Below are 19,080 nucleotides of genomic sequence, written 5' to 3' on the forward strand. Positions count from 1 at the left end.
TGAAAGGTTCGTTCGACCCCCAAAGGGGTCGCGACCCACAGTTGAGAACCGCTGGTCTAGCGGGAATCCCTGTTTCGCAGAATGCAACTCCCCGCCTACCGCCTGGTCCTCTCGCTAAGGAAGAGAACACATGTGCCTGGAAGACAGTACGGGACCCTGAATACCATCGGGTGGAACAGAGATTCGGTCAGGCGGCAGGAAGGCCGCGTCACCCCAACACCTGCCCAAGCTGGGGGCTCCCTGTGTCCCTCCGCAACGCCTAAGGTATCTGAGGCTGGAACCAACCAGCCTCGCCCTGGCTGAAGGCTTCTTGACGGACACTCACAGGACCCTGGGCAGCCAATCACCACGGGGGCTTGGGGCGGGGGGGGCGGGGTCTTTCCACTGGATTCTTCGGTTGCCTGGCAGGAAGGCTCCACCCTGCACCCCGCCCTTTCGCGTTTCTGACCGCCCATTGGCGGGCAGGGCCCCGTGACCGCAGCACTGATTGGCGGCTGGCCCTGACGCTCTGGAGGCGGGAAGCTCCCCCCTCGCCCCGCCTCACACGCGAGCGCGCGGAGCGGGAGCGCGGGTTTGAGGGGAACTCGGCCAGGTGGGCAGCGCGGCCAGAGACGGACAGGAAAACCAGGGCCTCGCGTATGAACCCCTTTGCCTCGGGCCTTCAACCCCCAGCCAAAGACCCCCGGTTTCCTCCTGAGAGATCCTCGGTCCCCCTGACCCGCCCGTCACACCCCCGACCACGCCCCACAGACCGCACCCATGACCAAGCCCCTCAGACCCCCACCGCGCCCCTCAGTCCCCTCCCCGCCCCTTAGTCCTCCCTAACTCCGCTCCTCAGACTCCCCACACCGCGCCCCTCAGTCGCCACCTGAGACGCCCCGGCTCCCGCGGGAAGGAGACCGCCCCCTGGTGGGTCTCACTGGCCGCAGCCTAGGCCCTTGGTCCCCGGTCCAGTTTTGTCCCGTGGGGACGCCCTGCCGGCGGGAGCCGGTCCCTCAACGCCTCCTCCTTCCACAGGCACCTCGGCATCAGGCTGGGGTTCAGGTGGCGGCACCATGAACCCCGACAGAGGCCAGCAGGAGCACCCAGAGGAGGAGGCGGGGAGAGCGGGGCGCAGGCCCAAGGTGAGGGGGTCCGCAGGGGGTGGGGGAGGGGGATGAGGAGGTGGAGAAGGGGCGCCCCCACTCGGGCCAGGGCGGACAGACGCACGGACGGTCTCTCCTCCAGCCCAGGGCCGCCTGCAGGGACGTGTCGGTCTTCTCCCAGGAGGAGTGGGTGCAGATGGGGGCCTGGGAGCCAGCCCGGCACCGGAACGTGAAGAGCAACTACGAGGCGCTGCTCAGCATCGGTGACGGGACCGCGGGGGGTGGGAGTGGGGGCGGGGGGAGGGGGCTCAGTCCAGGGCGCCCCGGGCTCCGCGCTCCCGGCCGGCGCTGGCTCTGCTGTTCGTTCCCTCAGCTCTTCGCCCGCAGGACAGACTTTCTTTCTCTCCTTCCAGGTCTCAGGGCCCCTCGACCCGCGTTCATGTGTCGGCGCGGGAGGACCGCCAAGTCCCGGACCGAGGACTCCGAAGACTCGGATCCAGAGTGGACTCCGAGGCCGCGAGGTGCGATCGGAGGGCGCGCAGGTGCCTGACCCCGTCCCGGGTGCAGGTCGGGCGGCCTCTCGGGAGTTAACAGGGACAAGCAAGAGGCAAAGCAGTTACACAGCCAGGGGCTGTTCACATAAACCTCTTTTTATTAATACATTCATTAGAGAGAGAAAGAGAGAGAGAGAGAGAGAGAGAGAGAGAGAGAGAGAGAGAGAGAGAAGCCTCCATCGCTGCCTCCTGCAGGCCCCCCACCGGGATCGTGCCGGGAACCTGGTCTTGGGCCCTGACCGGCAACTAACCGTGACCTCACGGTTCATAGGTCAAGTCTCAACCACTGAACCACACTGGCCAGGTTCACAGAACCTCTTTAAATGTGTCACAATATTTTATTGTTGACACTATCACAGAGGTCCCCCATTTCTCCCCCTTTGCTCACCTCCACCCAGCCCCACCCCCTAAGTTTATAATAATGAAACCATAGTATGCAAATCCGGGGAGGACCAGCTGAAGTACCCACCAGATGACCAGGCTATGACACCCACTGGCGCCAGGCCAACCAAAGCCTGTGCAATGCAATGGGTCGGCCCCACCATCCCCCATGATGCCCTGCAGAGGGAGGCCCAGGCCACTAGCCTCTGAGTGATAAATGGGGGCTCCCCGTCACCCCAAAGAGGGAGGCCAGGCCACCGATGCAGAGCTGGGGCTGCTGAACGGGGCCTCTCTCTGCAGGCGATGGATCCCAAGGCTCCCAGACTGCCAGAGGGCACAGAGGACACAGGCTGGGCTGAGGGATTCCCCCACCCCCACCCTGCCACCAGTGCATACATTTATAAATTTCGTGCACTGGGGCTCTAATATACCCCTCTCCCTCCCACCTCTACTTCCCTCCCAGGTGTACATCTCCTAAACTAAGAGACTCAGGACACTTGCACCAGGGAGTACGGGCAGTGGCAGCTCATTCAGGCTAACCCCCTGAACCTGTCTCCAAGGCCCCTTTTCTATGACTTTCCAATGAGACAAAGCCGCCCCGCCTAGTCTGAATTCTTTCCTATAACCTTTCTAGAGCAACACAGCAGCCCCGCCTAGGCTCTCTCCTGCTGCTGCTTCTATCCTAAGCCCTTCCTTGTTTCACTGTCCCCAGCTTTAATAAACATTCTCTCAAAATAAAAATAAATAAATAGCCATGGCTAGGAGGCTCAGTGGTTGGAGCATCCTCCCATACACCAGAAAGGTTTCGGGTTCCATCCCCAGTCAAGGAGTGTATGGGATACAACTGATCGATGCTTCTCGCTCACATCCATGTTTCCCTCTCTTTCTTTCTATTCCTATCCCTCTAAAATCAATAAACATATATCCCCAGGATTGAAAAATAATTATAGAGGGGGATAAATGGTGATGGGAAAAATAAAATAAATAATAAAATAATTGTATTTTTATAGAACATTAATAAGTAAGTATACGAAAACGTAAAAGTGAGTAAAAATTAACTAATTCAGAAGAGTTGTCATCACATAGAAGGAGGAAGTTCTGACAGGTGAGCCGTGCTCTATGACCTGCATGGGGACATATGGGAAAATTATTACTCATGGTAGTTAGGGGGTTGGGTTGTGGGCCAGGGTAGGAGGTAGTTCATCATTGGATCAGGTTCCCTGTCAGACATGGCATCATCTGCCAGGTTTCATGAAAGTCTGGTTGGTAGGGTCTGTAGTTCCATGGGTCTGAGGTTGAAACATAGCTGAAGTCACGACATTATCTCTAACTTGCCCAAAACTCTGTTTCTGTGCTGAATAGACCTGCCTCTTTGTTCTTAAGACTGTGTCATGCTGATCAGAATCTAGTGATAAGGGAAGGTAGGCACAGTCCATATGTGCAAAGGAGGAAGGATAAGAAAGAAAGGAGGCAAGGTGGTCCTGGTGCCATTGGACTGGACAAGGCCAGTGTGAAGACAGAAGACAGAGAAGAGAAAGGGCCGGGTTGCAGAGTAGAGTTTCTTAGCAGTTACATGACCTTTATTATGCTCTTGTTATGAAAGGCCATTTTTTTATTTTTTGCTTTTTAGGGCAATTTTATTTTTTAAATCGTCACCCAAGGATATTCATTGAATTTAGAGAGAGGAAGGGAGGGAGACAGAAATATCAATGTGAGAGAGGAACATCCATCAGTTGCCTCCCGTGTACGCCCCAATAAGGATCGAACCCAAAACCTTGTGGTGCACAAGACAATCCTCCAACCAACTGACCTGCCCAGCCAGGGATAGGCCAATTTAAATGTGTGTGTGTGTGTGTGTGTGTGTGTATATATATATATATATATATATATATATATATATATATATATGTATTGAACAGAGGATGAAGTACAGATGTGGTTTTGTCTGTTTTTAAACATTTAAGAAAATTAGCTGATGCTCCCAATAAAAGCATAAGCCTACTGAAACATCAAAAAAACTTTTTCCAATCATCCTTGGTCTGTCCTGGGAATACCCTCTAATTCAGGATTCTGAAAGAATAAGAACCTGCATATTTTGAAACAATTGCCAATCAAAACTGATTTCTCACCCGGCAGGCGTGGCTCAGAGATTGAGCGTCAACCTGTGAACCAGGAGGTCACAGTTCGATTCCTGGTCAGGGCACATGCCCGGGTTGTGGGCTCCATCCCTTGTGTGAGGTGTTCAGGAGGCAGATAATCTATGATTCTCTATCATCATTGATGTTTCTATCTCTCTCTCCCTCGCCCTCTCCCTTCCTCTCTGAAATTATATATTAATATAATTATATAATAATAATATATATTATTGATTTCTCACCATCTTTTAGCTAAACCTTCCTGGATGGCCTGCAGAGTGGAACAGAATAAACATCAGAAGGTGAGTATTTCCCAAATCCTGTGGAAAAGAAAATCTTCCTCCTGGATGCAAATGCAGGGAAGAGGAGCAAAAAATCAGAGTGCACCCTAGAAACTGCCACCTTCCTTTCCTGACCTCTTCAACAAAATGCTCAATATCATCTTAGTCGTTAATAACTTGAGCAACAATCGTAGCTACCATGGGTTTTATCTTCACAACGCTACTGACTCTAAGAATTCTACCTGAATAAACTCACTTAAACCTTACCACAACCCTCTGAGGTAGGTACTATAACTATCACCATTTCTGATGAGGAACCTGAGGTTTCTGACATATAGAAGTGTTTGATTATATGTCTGAGATCACAGTATTGGTGGGCATGCAATCTAATCCATAGCTTCATCTCTAAACCACTTACAAGCTCATTAAAATTTCCATAGTTTTATGCACTTTCCACTGTCTTATCCATCCATGATTACATCTTTCACTGACTGCTGATTCCAAACGCTATGCTGCAGTGAGAGATGCACTAAGACTTGCGACTCGCGGAAGCTCACTGACATCTAGGCAGTTTGCACGGTGCATGATCCCACATGAAGAAGGACATAGGAACCCCAGCATCAGAGCCTCCTAGTCAAATAAAAGAAAGCATCTCTCAACTGTGGGGAGCTTCAGACTTGACGAAACAATAAGCAATAAAGTGACTTATTGCGAAACCATCCAAGAAGGTTTAGCTAAAAGATGGTGAGAAATCAATAAAGTGCCTTATTGCGAAACAATAAGCAATAAAGTGACTTAAGGACTTCATAGAGATGACACACTATCCAATAGAAGCTCACCCATCTGGATCTGGTTTTGAATGCTCATTCCAGTAAGAAGAAGTATGGCTTTTTTCTCTGAGCTCAAATTAGGCCAGTGTCATCTTGTTTGAATCATTTGCTCCACCTGCCTACCTCTGCATTGTGAGCTCTTTGGTTCACACCAGATTCTTCTCTCCTAGAAGTCCCAGGCCCAGCTCAGGGTCCCTGAGGACCCCTGAATGTTTGCTAAAGAGTGCTTTCAAATTTACAAATTAAACTAGAATAGGGTCAAAAGATAATGAAGATAATTTACATGTGATTTCAAATATAGAGATGGCTGAGAGGTACGTTGATAGCAGGACTGTAATCTCACAGTCATACTGTATCAAAGAGCTCACAGAACACTTTGGTGAACACCATTATATTTCATGTTCATTATAACATTAAGAATTAGCATGTTATAGGTCAGGAAAATGAAGAAAACTAGCTAGTAGCACAACCTTATTCAAACAGAATTGGTGGGAACCAACTAATCTACTCACAAATATTCTTTCCATGATATAGTAATTTGCACATCCTACATAATAAAAGCCTAATATGCTAAGTGTCCAGTCGTCCGTTCAACCAATCAAAGCATAATATGCTGATGATACGCTAATGCCGCTAACTGCTCGCTATGACGTGCACTGATCACCAGGGGGAAGACGCTCTGAACTATAGGTTAGCTTGCTGCTGGGGTCCAGTTGATCGGGACTGAGCGAGATGGCCGGACACACCCTGGAGTCCTCCTGCGGTCCCTCCCTGGCTGGCCAACCTCCCGCATCCCTCCCCAGCCCCGATCGTGCCCCAGTGGGGTGCCTCGGCCTGGCCTGTGCCCTCTCCCAATCCAGGACCTCTCAGGGAATGTCAGAGAGCCAGTTTTGGCCCGATCCCACAGGCCAGGCCGAGGGACCCCACTGATGCCTGAATTCGTGCACTGGGCCTCTAGTTTTAGCATAATTTTCCTTATGGTCATGATAGGTTTCTGCCAGCCATTTCTTTTAAAAAATATATGTTTTTACTGATTTGAGAGAGAGGGAGAGAGGAAGGGAGAGGGAGAGAAGCATCAGTGAGCAAGAAAAACATGCATCGGTTGCCTTCTACATAGACCCCAACCTGGGATCTAACCTGTAACCGGGGCATGTACCATGACCAGGAATGGAACGGGCAATCCTTCAGTTCAACCAACTGAGCTACACCAGCCAGGGCTCTCCCAACTATTTTTCTTTCTTTCTTTCGTTTTCTTAATCCTCACCCAAGGATATTTTCTCATTGATTTTTAGGGAGAATAGAAGAGAAAGAGACAGAGAGAGACAGCAAGAGGGAGGGAGAGAGAGAGAGAGAGAGAGAGAGAGAGAGAGAGAGAGAGAGAGAGAGAGAGAAATATCAATGTGAGAGACACATTGATTGGTTGCCTCCTGCATAAGCCCAGACCAGGGCCCAGGCCAGGGAGGAGGAGCCTGCAGCCAAGGCAGTCGCTCTTGATCGGAATCGAACTCAGGATCCTTCAGTCCCCAGGCTGACACTCTATAAACTGAGCTACACTGGTTAGGGCCCCACTATGACTTATTCTCTTCCCAGTATCCTTCACTCTCACTGTTGTATAAAAAAAAGATCCTTAAAGCATGGGTTCTAGTCTTCAATTCACAACCCACATTGGCCATTTCTTTTTCCTCTAATATTCATACTTCCCAGGTATTTCAAAGAGTTGTTGAGGTGTTCATTAAAGTCTTGTATGTGAAAATATATCATAAAGCCTACATAATTAAATAAATGCATGGTACCTTTTAATATGTGACTTTCACATTGAAGGCAAAGTCCAGGATGCCATTAAGTAATGAGTCTAGTTTGGAGGAATTGTCAGGAACAGCAAATTTGTTGACCACAAGTGGCTCAGAGCAGACCCAGAAACCAGTGCCCTCTCCTGGAGAAGCAAGAACCTCCGGACAGCACCCTAGATTGAAATTGGGTAAGTTAAATAATTTGGAGATTTCAGTTCCACTAATTCCTCTAGAAAGACTGATCAGTATAGCCTAGGTACGTGGGGTGGACTTTGCACAGGCCTGGATTTGAAACTGGAGTTAGCACTGAAGCTTTGAGCTAATCTTACAAACTCTCTGAGCTCCTGAATGCTAATGTGTAAAGTGAACATAAGGAAACATGGTTCACATATAGTTTGGAAGCATTAAATTAAATCTCAAACAATTGACACATGCAAGTTGTCCAATAAATCCATGTGTGATAATAGCAACCATATTCTCTTGGTGTTGTGTGCCCAGGTCTTTACTCAGTGCCGAACACATGATGTGCCCTTACTACATCTTTTATGAATGACTAAAGGTTGGGAGGTTGAACCTGATAATGGGATCATCTAGAAACTAAAATTGAATCAGCCATCATTAGTCAGTATGGAGTGCTAGTCTTTTAGTTAACGGAGGAAAATACAAGATACTATAAAAGGACAGTGATCATTTGATGGGAGGACATTGTGTGTTTTCTGACAAGATGGGGACTAATGTTCCAGACCTCACCTACCATGGTTCACCTGCTCTTCTCCCACGTAGACCTCAGGAGACAGGAGATCAAAGTGAAGACGTATAGCCTACGGGAGAGAAAGGACCATGTCTACCAAGAGATCAGCGAGCCCCAGGACGATGACTACCTCTGTAAGCTGACCCTCACCAAGGAGCATGTTATGTCTTGATGCAATAATTGGGTACCCAAATCATTCCTCTCCTCTCGTGACCAGGAGTACAGGATTGAGGCTCACTGATGTGAGCTCTTTCTGAAGCTCTTCATGTCCAGGAACATGCACTGCACCCTGACTAATACCTGTTGCTCTTGCCTCCAGATTGTGAGAAGTGTCAGAACTTCTTCATTAACAACTGTGCTGTGCATGGACCTCCTACGTTTGTAAAAGACAGTGCCGTGGACAAGGGTCATGCCAACCGCTCAGCCCTCACTCTGCCACCTGGGTTGAGAATCGGACCATCAGGCATCCCTGAGGCTGGGCTTGGAGTGTGGAATGAGGAATGTGATCTGCCGGTGGACCTGTACTTTGGCCCTTATGAGGGTCAGATCACAGAAGATGAAGCCACAGCCAACAGCGGCTACTCCTGGCTGGTGAGAAGTTTACCTCTTCCCTGTCCTCTGGCTTGCCACGTCCCTCCTGTGGCTTGGTGGGCCCCACCTTCTACATGCTGGGACATGGATGGGGACAATATGGTTAGTGAGCTCTGTGTACTGAGCAGACTTTGCATGAACATGTAGCTCCTCTCTAAAGATCAGGAGCAAAGTGGTACAGACTCCTCCCTTGTGGGGCTCCTGCTTAATGGGCAAATCAACTCAGATCTGTAGGTGATGAGTCAGAAAAATATCCTGTGATCATCATTGGGAGTTGAATCACCATGCAGGCTGAAAGATATTTGATGACAGTAGAGTAAGTATTCTATTATGTACACACACACACACACACACACACACACACACACACAGCCTTTAACTTCTTTTCCTGAAATGCAGATCACCAAAGCGAGAAACTGCTATGAGTATGTGGATGGAAAGGATGCATCTCAGGCCAACTGGATGAGGTAAGGTCACTGGGCTTCTGAGTGCCAGAGAGGATACTCATGCCTGACAGCCCACACATCTGTTCTTCCCATTATGCCTCGCTAATGGTCTCCCTCAGTCCCCTGTTCCCCTTTTTTCTCCATACAGTGATCTTGAACATCAAGAGACATTTAGGAAAAGAGGAGGTAAAAGTATAGCATATGTCCTCAAAATACAAGTTTCTAGTTTGGGCACTGGGAAAACCTTGAGAACATTGGATTACTCTGTGATTTATCTAACGGACATTAAACACTTACATGTTCCATTTTAGAGGAAGGAATTCATTACCTACACAGATCACACAATCCATGACCCTAGGGAGGTCTTACTGCAGATGGACATGAAACATTTTATTTCATTAATCTTTAACTATAATTTTCCTATTTTTCAAGGAGTGCCCAGTGCCCAGATAGCCTTAAACCAAGGATAGTCTAAACCTGTGAGGGCAGCACATCATCCCAGCCTCACTTCTAACTAGAACTGGGTGTTGGAGCCTGCAGAGTAATAGTGCTCATGGCCCTTTCCTGAGGGGCTCTCTTGTATTAGGGGACACAGATTATGAATAAGCTAGTATTGTTCTGTGTTATTTTTCTAAGAAAAAGAGACCTCCAAGTTTCTGTGGGAACCTGGGGGAGTCAACTGAACGATGCCTTCAATAAAGTGTGGGGAGACTCGAGAAAGGCCTCTGAAGAGAAGGTAGACTTGGACTGAGTGTTGAATGATGTGAGCTAATCCAGAAGCAGAGTCCTAGATCAAGCACTGAGTTCTGTGGTGTCACACAGAACCTGACTTAGAGCTTAGAGAAGCTCAAGGTCCCCGGGTTTGATGGGAAAGTCTGGGATGATGCTTTGGAAATGGCATTAGGCAGGATGAGCACTGAGAGCAGGACTTAGGGACAGGAATTCACTTGACATTGTGACAGAGGCTCGGACATTGAACAGAAGTTTCCCCTGGAGCGTGGGTGTGGGTGCCATCAGTGCTGAGGGCCTTAAGCGTCAGTGAGGAGCTGGACACGAATATGACAGGTAGTGGAAACTAATCGCCTGTGGTTTTCTTTCCTTTCATCTGCCTCAACCCCAGGTATGTGAACTGCGCCCGGGATGAGGAAGAACAGAACCTGGTGGCCGTTCAATATCACAGGCAGATTTTCTACCGAACCTGCCAGGTCGTGAGGAAGGGCTGTGAGCTGCTGGTCTGGTATGGAGAAGAGTATGGCCAAAAGCTGGGCATCAAGTGGGGAAGCAAGTGGAAGACAGAGCTTGTGGCCGGGAGAGGTGGGCACCACTCTTCTTCAACATGGAAAGAAGGAATTTGTAGAAGTTTTCATGGTCCAACTCTCAAGCAGAGTAAAATCCACTCTAGAGTCAGTAAAGCTTCAAATCAGATGCTTCAGAAATTGATGATTCATCACATAGGTCTTTGATTCTTAGGAACAATTTTAATATTTTTATTTTTGTTCTAATTTCTAAAAATATGCTTTTATTGGTTTTAGAGACCGAGATGAAGGGAGAGGGAGAGAAATATCAATCTGCTGCCTCTTTCATGCCCCCTACTGGGAGTCAAGTCCACCACCCAGACATGTGCCCTGACCAGGAATCAAACTGGCTACCTCTGGGTGAATGGGACAATGCTCAACCAACTGAGCCACACTGGCCAGGGCCAATTTGTGTTCCATTTTTAAAAATACTTCATGCACAAAATGCACAGCATCATATAGTGCTGAAAGGATTAGAGGCAAAAAGAAAAAAAAAGGTTTCAGGCACTTAACCAGCTCTCTCATCAACGTGGTTGTTTGTGGGGCTGTTGTTGTTTTTTTGGAACACTTTAGCTGTTTCTTCTTCATTTACTGCATATTTCTAAATGAAATGTGTGTGTTAACATGCGTTCATTCATTATTTCATTGACTTGTCATGTGAATTCCTACTCGGTGCCACACAGGGTTCCGGGAGCTGGAAATACAGATTAACACGATGATCAGAATCACTGCTCCTGGGAGCTGGCTGGTGAAGGAGGGAAGCCTGGGCATACATGTGTGCATGTGCTTAATAGTACACAGTGATTAGCGCTTTGGAGAAAACGGGCCCGGGACAAGTGCCTAGGGATCAGTGTGAGGGGAGGGTGGGTGTGTCGGATTCAGAAGGTCAGGGGAGGGCTTTCTCAGGAGATAACATTTACAACACCTGTGGCACTGGGTCCCGGGCAGAGGGAGCGGCTGGTGCAGGAAAGGAAAGAGGTGGGGTGTGTTGATCTTTCTGAGGGCTACTCCTGTCTCAGTCTCGGTACAGAGGGTAAGAACGGAGGTTGGACAGATGCCTAGCAGCCTGGAAATACAGTGCCTATGATCCAAGCTGAGATACTGGGGACTTTCTTGAGTGAGAGGGGACAATTGGGCAGTTTTCAGCTGCAGAGTGGCATGTTCTAAAATTATGCTTTGTTAATTTTTTGGAAAATAAACTTCAGTGGGGAATCCCCTCCGAGATTATTTCAACTCCAAGTGAGAGAGGAAGGCGGACTGGCTGGAGAGGGACGGATGTCAGGAGTGTAAGAAGCAGGATTGGGGAAATATTTTTGTTGTTGTTGTTAATCCTCACCCGATGATATTTTTCCACTAATTTGTTTTGAGAGAGAGTAGAAGGAAGGGGGGGGGGAGAGAGAGAGAGAGAGAAAGAGAGAGAGAGAGAGAGAGAGAGAGAGAGAGAAACATCAGTAGCTTGCCTCCCACACACACCCCAACCAGGGCTGGGGATTGAGCTTGCAACCAAGATATGTGCCCTTGACTAGAATCAAACCCAGGACCCTGGAGTCCCCAAGGCGATGCTCTATCTACAGAGCCACACTGGCTGGGGGATGGTTGGAAAGATATTTTGAAACAGGATTTTGTAGTGTATTTGAAATAGGCTAACACTGAAAGAAATCAAGTAGGAATACTGTGTGAGGAAAGACATATTTCCATTTTATGATTTGTGGAAAACTGAGAGAGAAGCAATTGCTAGTTGGGGCCTATGGTTTCTCTATTTTTAAATATTTTTATTGATTGATAGAGAGAGGAAGGGAAACGAAGAGAGAGATAGAAATATCAACATGGGTCATCTGCCTCCTGCTGGGATCATGCACAAAACCTGGGCATGTGCCCTGACCAGGAATTGAACTGGTGAAGCCCTGGTTCATGGGTTGATGCTCAACCACTGACCTACCTGGCCGGGCCTGTGGTTTTTCTCTTTAACATGACTTAGAAGATACACGTACATGGAAAGGTCACAATAGTCCCACCCATATAAGGAGTTAAATGGCTACTGATGGTCCTTGATCTGTAAGATCTTCTTTCTTTTCAACCCTCACCCAAGGATATTTTCCCATTGATTTTTATAGAGAGTGTAAGAGAGAGGGAAAGACCAAGAGAAATATCAATATGAGAGAAACACATCGATTTGTTGCCTCCTGCACATGCCCTGACCAGGGCACGGGCCGGGGAGAAGCCTGCAAGCGAGGCACATGCCCTTGATGGAAATTTAACCCGGACCTTTCAGTCCACAGGCTGAGGCTCTATCCACTGATTCACACTGGCCAGGGGTGTAGAAAAGACTTTAGATATGGGGTCTCTGGATTTCTGAAGAAGAGTAGTGCAGACAAAGAAAAAGAAAAATAGACTGTGAAGGAACATTTTGTGGGAGGCAAAGCTTGCACTGTCAACACAGTAAGAATGATTCCGGGGCCAGGTCTTACCAGGAGACAGAGGATACCGCACCGGCAGCCTTGCCCACACCTGCCCTGACCAAAACTTTCTTCTTCAGCAGAACCAAAGCCAGAGATCCACCCCTGTCCCTCATGCTCTGTGGCCTTCTCCAGTCAGACATTCCTCAGCCAACATGTGAAACGCAATCACCTCTCTGAGATTCTGCCAGGAGCATCTGCAGGAAACCACCTCCAGTCAGAGGAACCCGGCCCAGAGCGTCAGAATCAACAGCAGCAGCAACATACTGGTCCACATGAGTGGAATGACAACGCTGAAGGTCAAGAGGTCAAAGGAAGGTCCACAACTTTGCTTAAAAGGATCAGACACTGGGAAACTTCAAGGGCCTCTTGCAAGCCTCCCAATGGACAAATGGGGAGCTCCAGTGAGCATGAGAAAATAATGGAGGAAACGCCCAGCCCAGGCCACAGCGTGAATCTAAAGAACACAGGCAAATTATCTGTGGGAGTAAGAATGTCAAAAATTATAACAATCCAGCCTGGAGGGTGTGGGCAAGGCTTCGATGATGGGTCACATATCAACACACACCAGAGGACATACTCAGAGGAGAAGCCCTATGTGTGCAGGGAGTGTGAGCGAGGCTTTACACAGAAGTCAAATCTCATCAAACACCAGAGGACACACTCAGGGGAGAAGCCCTATGTGTGCAGGGAGTGTGGGCGAGGCTTTAGAAATATGTCACATCTCAGCAGACACCAGAGGACACACTCAGGGGAGAAGCCCTATGTGTGCAGGGAGTGTGGGCGAGGCTTTGCAACCAAGTCAGATCTCAAAAAACACCAGAGAACACACTCAGGGGAGAAGCCTTTTGTCTGCAGGGAGTGTGGGCGAGGCTTAAGAGATATGTCACATCTCATCAGACACCAGAGGACAGACTCAGGGGAGAAGCCCTATGTGTGCAGGGAGTGTGGGCGAGGCTTTGCAACGAAGTCAGATCTCATCAAACACCAGAGAACACACTCAGGGGAGAAGCCCTATGTGTGCAGGGAGTGTGGGCGAGGCTTTGCAATGAAGTCAGATCTCAAAAAACACCAGAGAACACATTCAGGGGAGAAGCCTTTTGTCTGCAGGGAATGTGGGCAAGGCTTTACACAGAAGTCATCTCTCATCAGACACCAGAGGACACACTCAGGGGAGAAGCCCTATGTCTGCAGGGAGTGTGGGCGAGGCTTTACACGGACGTCACATCTCATCATTCACCAGAGGACACACTCAGGGGAGAAGCCCTATGTGTGCAGGGAGTGTGGGCGAGGCTTTAGAACGAAGTCTACTCTCATCACACACCAGAGGACACACTCAGGAGAGAAGCCCTATGTGTGCATAGAGTGTGGACAAGGCTTTAGAACGAAGTCTAATCTCATCACACACCAGAGGAAACACTCGGGGGAGAAGCCCTATGTGTGCAGAGAGTGTGGGCGAGGCTTCTCAATGAAGTCATCTCTCATCACACACCAGAGGACACACTCAGGGGAAAAGCCCTATGTGTGCAGAGAGTGTGGGCGAGGCTTTACAACAAACTCATCTCTCATCAGACACCAGAGGACACATTCAGGGGAGAAGCCCTATGTGTGCAGGGAGTGTGGGCGAGGCTTTACACGGACGTCACATCTCATCAGTCACCAGAGAACACACTCAGGGGAGAAGTCTGGTGTTTGCATTGAGGGTGAATGAATCATTAGCCCTAAATTGCACCTCAGCAGCTGTAGGTCAAGTGTCGTCACCACATACCTCATGCCCCAGCTCTGAGGGGCTTCAGAGGAATTCTGCTGGCCCCTTTCCCTCCGCAAGAGTGTAATTAGTAGAGAAATCACTGGTCAAACATCCTCCACTTTTATGAGGAGAGGCAATAGACAAACAGTTCCTTAAGTGCTATGGGGATGTCAACACCATGTTCTCCATGGGTGTTTCGGCCTCGTTTTAATAAAGTTTGTGTCCAGACAAACCTGAAGCGGACATGCCTCATCTCCCTTATCACTGAAAGCAGAGTTCCAGGAGGGCCACAGAGAATGCTCAGCCACAGACCTGAACCCAGGAAGGCGAAATCTGGTGTCAGTCCAGTGAGGTTCCTGCCAGGGAGAGGGATTTGAGACAGACTCACCAGGAATGGGAATAGCCCCCCACCAACCCCTTGGCTTCTCCTGGCTCCTCCCCTGATTCCTCAGACCTCTGTAGGCTCAGGTGAAAGCCAGGTAGTGTGAGCGTGTGCGTGTGGGTGTGGGTGCGTGCGTGTGTGTGTGTGTGTGTGTGTGTGGCCGTGTTTTGGTGCAGGCACCTGTGCTGCCTCAGTCTGAGCACTGGTCGCCCTCTTCTTACTGCCTCTGTAGCATTGGCAACTTGTGTGGGCACAGCATGTGGGCGCCAGGTCCGCCCACAAGGGTTTGAGTCTCAGCTCTGCCCTCACAACTGTGTGACCTAAGGCAAGACCCCCAACCTCTCTGTGCCTCTTTCCAATCTATAAAGTGGGAGGGTGGCTCAGCCTTTGGAGTGTCATTCAGAATGGGGTCAGCACCGGTGCCTCTGGCTCAGGTTGACTAAAACGCGCTTCTCTCGGTGAACAGCGTCTGCCAGGCCTTGAGGTGACAAGGGAGGCAGAGGGAGTGGGGGACCGGGAGCCAGTTCAGAGCTCCAGCAGCCCCACTACTCTCTGTGTGGACTCGGCTGCCTGAGCAGGAGGTCTGGGGTCAGGCATGCGCCTCCCCCCGGTCCCCCCCTCTCACTGAACCTGGGCAGGCGGCACTGAGAGTGACCAGGACAGAAGGCCCGCGCCACCCTGCTGAGAGCTGCTGGGTGCACCTCACCACCCAGTGTGTGTGAATCCCACCTCACAGCAGCTCCTGGTGCTGGCCTTGTACCTGGGTCTGAGGGTCTAACCCTCCCCTGACCCGTCTGAGATCCTTAATTGCACGTTTCTTACGGGGAGTCTGATGGGCCATGGACCCGAGTGAGCAGAGCAGGCATGCCGTGTTGGTCATCCTGGACACCGGTTCACAGGTAACTTCCACCAAGGCCGGGAGCACCGACCCTCATGGGCCCATGGGTGGGAGTCCAGGGAGGCTCCAGGGAAGAGGTAAGCGTCTTCCTGGGGAGGCGAGGGGGGCGATAGCAACCAGAGGCCCCGCTTTTCTTACAACAGAGCAGACATCAATGCAGGGAGCAGGCACATGCGGAGAGGGCCCGTCATCCCCTCAGCCTGAGGGACCTAGCACAGCACCTGTTCCTGGAGGAGGGTTCCTGAAGGGGGCACCCAAACCCAGGACCTGGAACCATGACCTTCCCTCTCCCGCCTGGCAAGTGTGGCTCCGTGGTTGAGCATCGACCTATGAACCAGGAGGTCAGGGTTCAATTCCTGGTCAGGGCACATGCCCGGATTGTGGGCTTGATCGCCAGTGCAGGGCCTGCAAGAGGCAGCCCATCAATGATTCTCTCATTGATGTTTCTCTCTCCCTCCCTCTCCCGTTCTCTTGGAAATCAAAAATCACATTAAAAAAATAAAGAAAACAAAAGAAAAGACCCTTCCCTTGCCGTGACCAGGCTTGTGAAGAGAGTCTATGTGAACTAGGTGATTTCAATAATAATTACCCATTATTCTTTTCTCTACTTCAAGCTTTTTTATGGAAGGAAGGTGTGTTTCTTCAGTTTTGTTTTCTTTCCCTGTGAAGCCCCGACCCCCATCCCCAGAGAAAACGCCATGAATTGTCCATGTTCTGTGGCTTCCGCGATGGGCATGTGAGGGCAGATCCTGGCGTCCCTGGGTGAGAAGCTGGGACTGAGATACAGTGGGGAGGGGACCACACACGACCAGGTGGTGCTCACTCCCCCCCACTTCCCCGGTGTGGCCATCTGCCCCCATGGTGGCCCCCACTCCACCTCTGTCTCCCAGGCCCTTGAAGGTTCCCTCCTTCACAGCAGGGCTGACCTGTGCTGTGCAAATGGCGTGCGGCTCCCAGTCCAAAGTCACAAAAAGGCACTTTTGCCTCAGCCTTGCTCACAGGGTCTCAGGGCCCTATGAGCAGGGAGCTGGGAGTGTGCACCCCTACTGCCACCCTGGCAGCTGCTGGACTGAGCTTTCATCCCCAACAGGCAGCTGAGTCCCTGTCCTGTCCCGGTGACACCTGCTGCCTCCAGGGCCTCTCCAGCTGCACCTGTTGGCTCCTCAGCTCCTGCACCTGGCCCTGTGCTTGCCCTCAACGAGGCCGGCCACTGTCTCGGGGCAGAAATGACATCAGCCGCCCAGGCAATAGGGCGGCCTGGCCAGCTGCCTCCATCACACCCCCCACTCTGAGACCCCAGTGGCTGCCACGGGTGTTGAGGCCTCCATCTGCTTTCCCTCAGCTCATCTGCCCACAGGTAAGGGCATGTCAGCTCCCCACAGGCACAAGCTACATGGATGCATGCGGGTGAGCACACACAGTCACAGCTTCCCTTCTCTAGGAAGCCACACCTTGAGGTGCCACTGGGGCATCACAAGCACAACAAACTTTGTTCCAAGCTGGCCAGGTGAGTGCAGGGGGGAAACAAGGCACAGATCCCTCCACACCAACAGCAACCTCCGTGGTGAGGACACGGCCACCAAGAAGGGCACAGAGACCTAGAAAGGAGGAATTTCTGTTAGCAGAATCCATACACAGCAGGTTAACAGGACTTGACCCAAAGGAAACCCATTCATTAACCCTAAATAAGCCAGCAACACACCCGCTCAAACACCCACCCACCTACCCACATCACACAGAGTTCAGGGGCGTCAAAAGAAAAAGAGACCTGAGGGGTACCCCAAACAGTATAGCCTACTCTGTAACCCTACAATTATCAACTATCACTACCATTGACTTGAAAATGGACTACAACACTTCAAACTGCTTTTGGCTCCTCGGTACTACAATGACCTCTTCAGTGATAGGGTAATCCCTTTGGAAGTGCCTTCACGAACTAGGATGACATTGCACACTTCAGGGCTAGCTGGGCTGGGCTCCTTGCAGGGACTGTGGCTTTCCAAGGCTACATAATCATACTTAGGGGTAGACTCAGCTACACACCTAAATGTCAGTCTCTGCGAGGTTTCCGTGACAGTTGCAACTGCCACCATCCCTGCCACCCATCTTCTCATTATTCTTTCCTCCTAAAGTGCCATCTCCTTCACACTCCAGCAGGTCCCTTCTAAGTGACTTGTCTTGCTTCACAGATCCTCTGTAAAGATTCTTTGCCCAACCAAGACGTGTCCTTCTCAACTCACAAAGGTAACAATAGCATTATGTCCACAATCCATAAGGTTTCCAAAATATTGTATTGTATTAGACTTTCATGTGATACATACCTCCTATGAGTGAAGCCCTCACTGTGGCTCTATGTCAAAAACCTGCCAGGAACAGGAGGGGACCAGGAACCCAGGCATCACAGACATGCTGTCTTCTAAATCCACGTTTTCTGCAGCATCACGGGGCACACCGCTACCCTCGGGCCGTACCTGAACATTAGGTGAGAGCAAACACCAGGCCTACCTGGAAGTGGCTGTGAGCACACAGAGTGCTCTGAATGACCCTGTGTGTGGTGTGATTCCTGGCTCTAATGAAGAAGGAAGGACACAGAGACAGCGTTCGGATCATCAGCCTAGCCAGGTTCTCTAGCCAGCTTCTCCAGCCAGGTTCTCCCTTTATTCTCCTGTTACACCTGTATTTATACCATTTGATTTTAATTCTATCCATCCATTCTATTCCAAATGTTAGGGCGTTTGTTATCTCCATTCCAAAGTCACTACTCTACTGTTCTGTTAAGCTACAAGGAAGTAATGGAAGGAGATTATCCTAAGTAAAGATTATGTAACTTAAGTGTGATTGTTCCTAGTTAAGGTGATTAACTACCCACCTGGTAGTTACTTAGGGGGTTTTACTGATTTATTCCCTTCCTTGGTCCTGTTAATTCCTAACTCCAGGGGAATATCCCCACCTGGAGAAACAACCTTCTTGGAGAGGTGTCCCTGGTTAAAACACATAGCACTAAGAAAGGGGAGCAAACATATGAAGAACAGTATGCCATATACGCCAGGTCCCTTGAAACATATGCTACAATGATTAGCCTTTATCTTCATGCCAGATTTTTTTTACCATTTCTTTCCATTTCCAGTGTGAAACATCTCACTTCCTTTGGAAGGAAATGGAAAATTATCCAGGATGGGATGCTCAGCTGTTTGGGTGAGTATGTGCACACAGGTTTTAAAGTGAGATACTGTGAACATTCATGAACTGAAATTCTCACGATGACCAAGGAAGACAAGTGGTGGGTGTTTTCAGTAAAATCTGATACCTTTTTGGGGGAGAATAGGAGGAGATTTCACAGTTTCCAGTTTTATTTTAAATCTGTTGTGCTTGATCTGACAAAGAGAGAGACAGGCAGGCAAAGAGAAACAATCAGGTGATGTGCGTGCCCTTACCAGGAATCAAGGTGACTTCTT

The 19,080-nt window shown here is 49.7% G+C and overlaps 1 protein-coding gene across 1 annotated transcript; it reads left to right on the plus strand.

Moving 5' to 3' along the window:
- The first annotated feature begins 1,055 nt into the window (after positions 1-1,055).
- LOC139000544 (histone-lysine N-methyltransferase PRDM9-like) lies at positions 1,056-14,306 on the plus strand. The gene is made up of 11 exons (XM_070402690.1): positions 1,056-1,124; positions 1,228-1,348; positions 1,499-1,606; positions 4,408-4,457; positions 7,088-7,244; positions 7,840-7,941; positions 8,127-8,398; positions 8,798-8,865; positions 9,965-10,158; positions 12,679-13,131; positions 13,216-14,306. Exons 1-11 carry the CDS (start codon positions 1,056-1,058, stop codon positions 14,304-14,306), a joined length of 2,685 nt encoding a protein of 894 aa, XP_070258791.1.
- The last annotated feature ends 4,774 nt before the right edge of the window (positions 14,307-19,080 follow it).

Source organism: Myotis yumanensis, unplaced genomic scaffold (genome assembly GCF_028538775.1).
Source record: "Myotis yumanensis isolate MYYU_CA2020_CCGP unplaced genomic scaffold, mMyoYum1.0.hap1 SCAF_24, whole genome shotgun sequence".
NCBI classification, from domain to species: domain Eukaryota; kingdom Metazoa; phylum Chordata; class Mammalia; order Chiroptera; family Vespertilionidae; genus Myotis; species Myotis yumanensis.

Coding starts and splice junctions, on each gene's coding strand:
- LOC139000544 (XM_070402690.1), top strand. CDS start 1,056: ATGAACCCCGACAGAGGCCAGCAGGAGCACCCAGAGGAGGAGGCGGGG. Junction 8,399..8,797: donor ACAGCGGCTACTCCTGGCTG/GTGAGAAGTTTA, acceptor CCTGAAATGCAG/ATCACCAAAGCGAGAAACTG. Junction 10,159..12,678: donor AGAGCTTGTGGCCGGGAGAG/GTGGGCACCACT, acceptor CTTCTTCAGCAG/AACCAAAGCCAGAGATCCAC.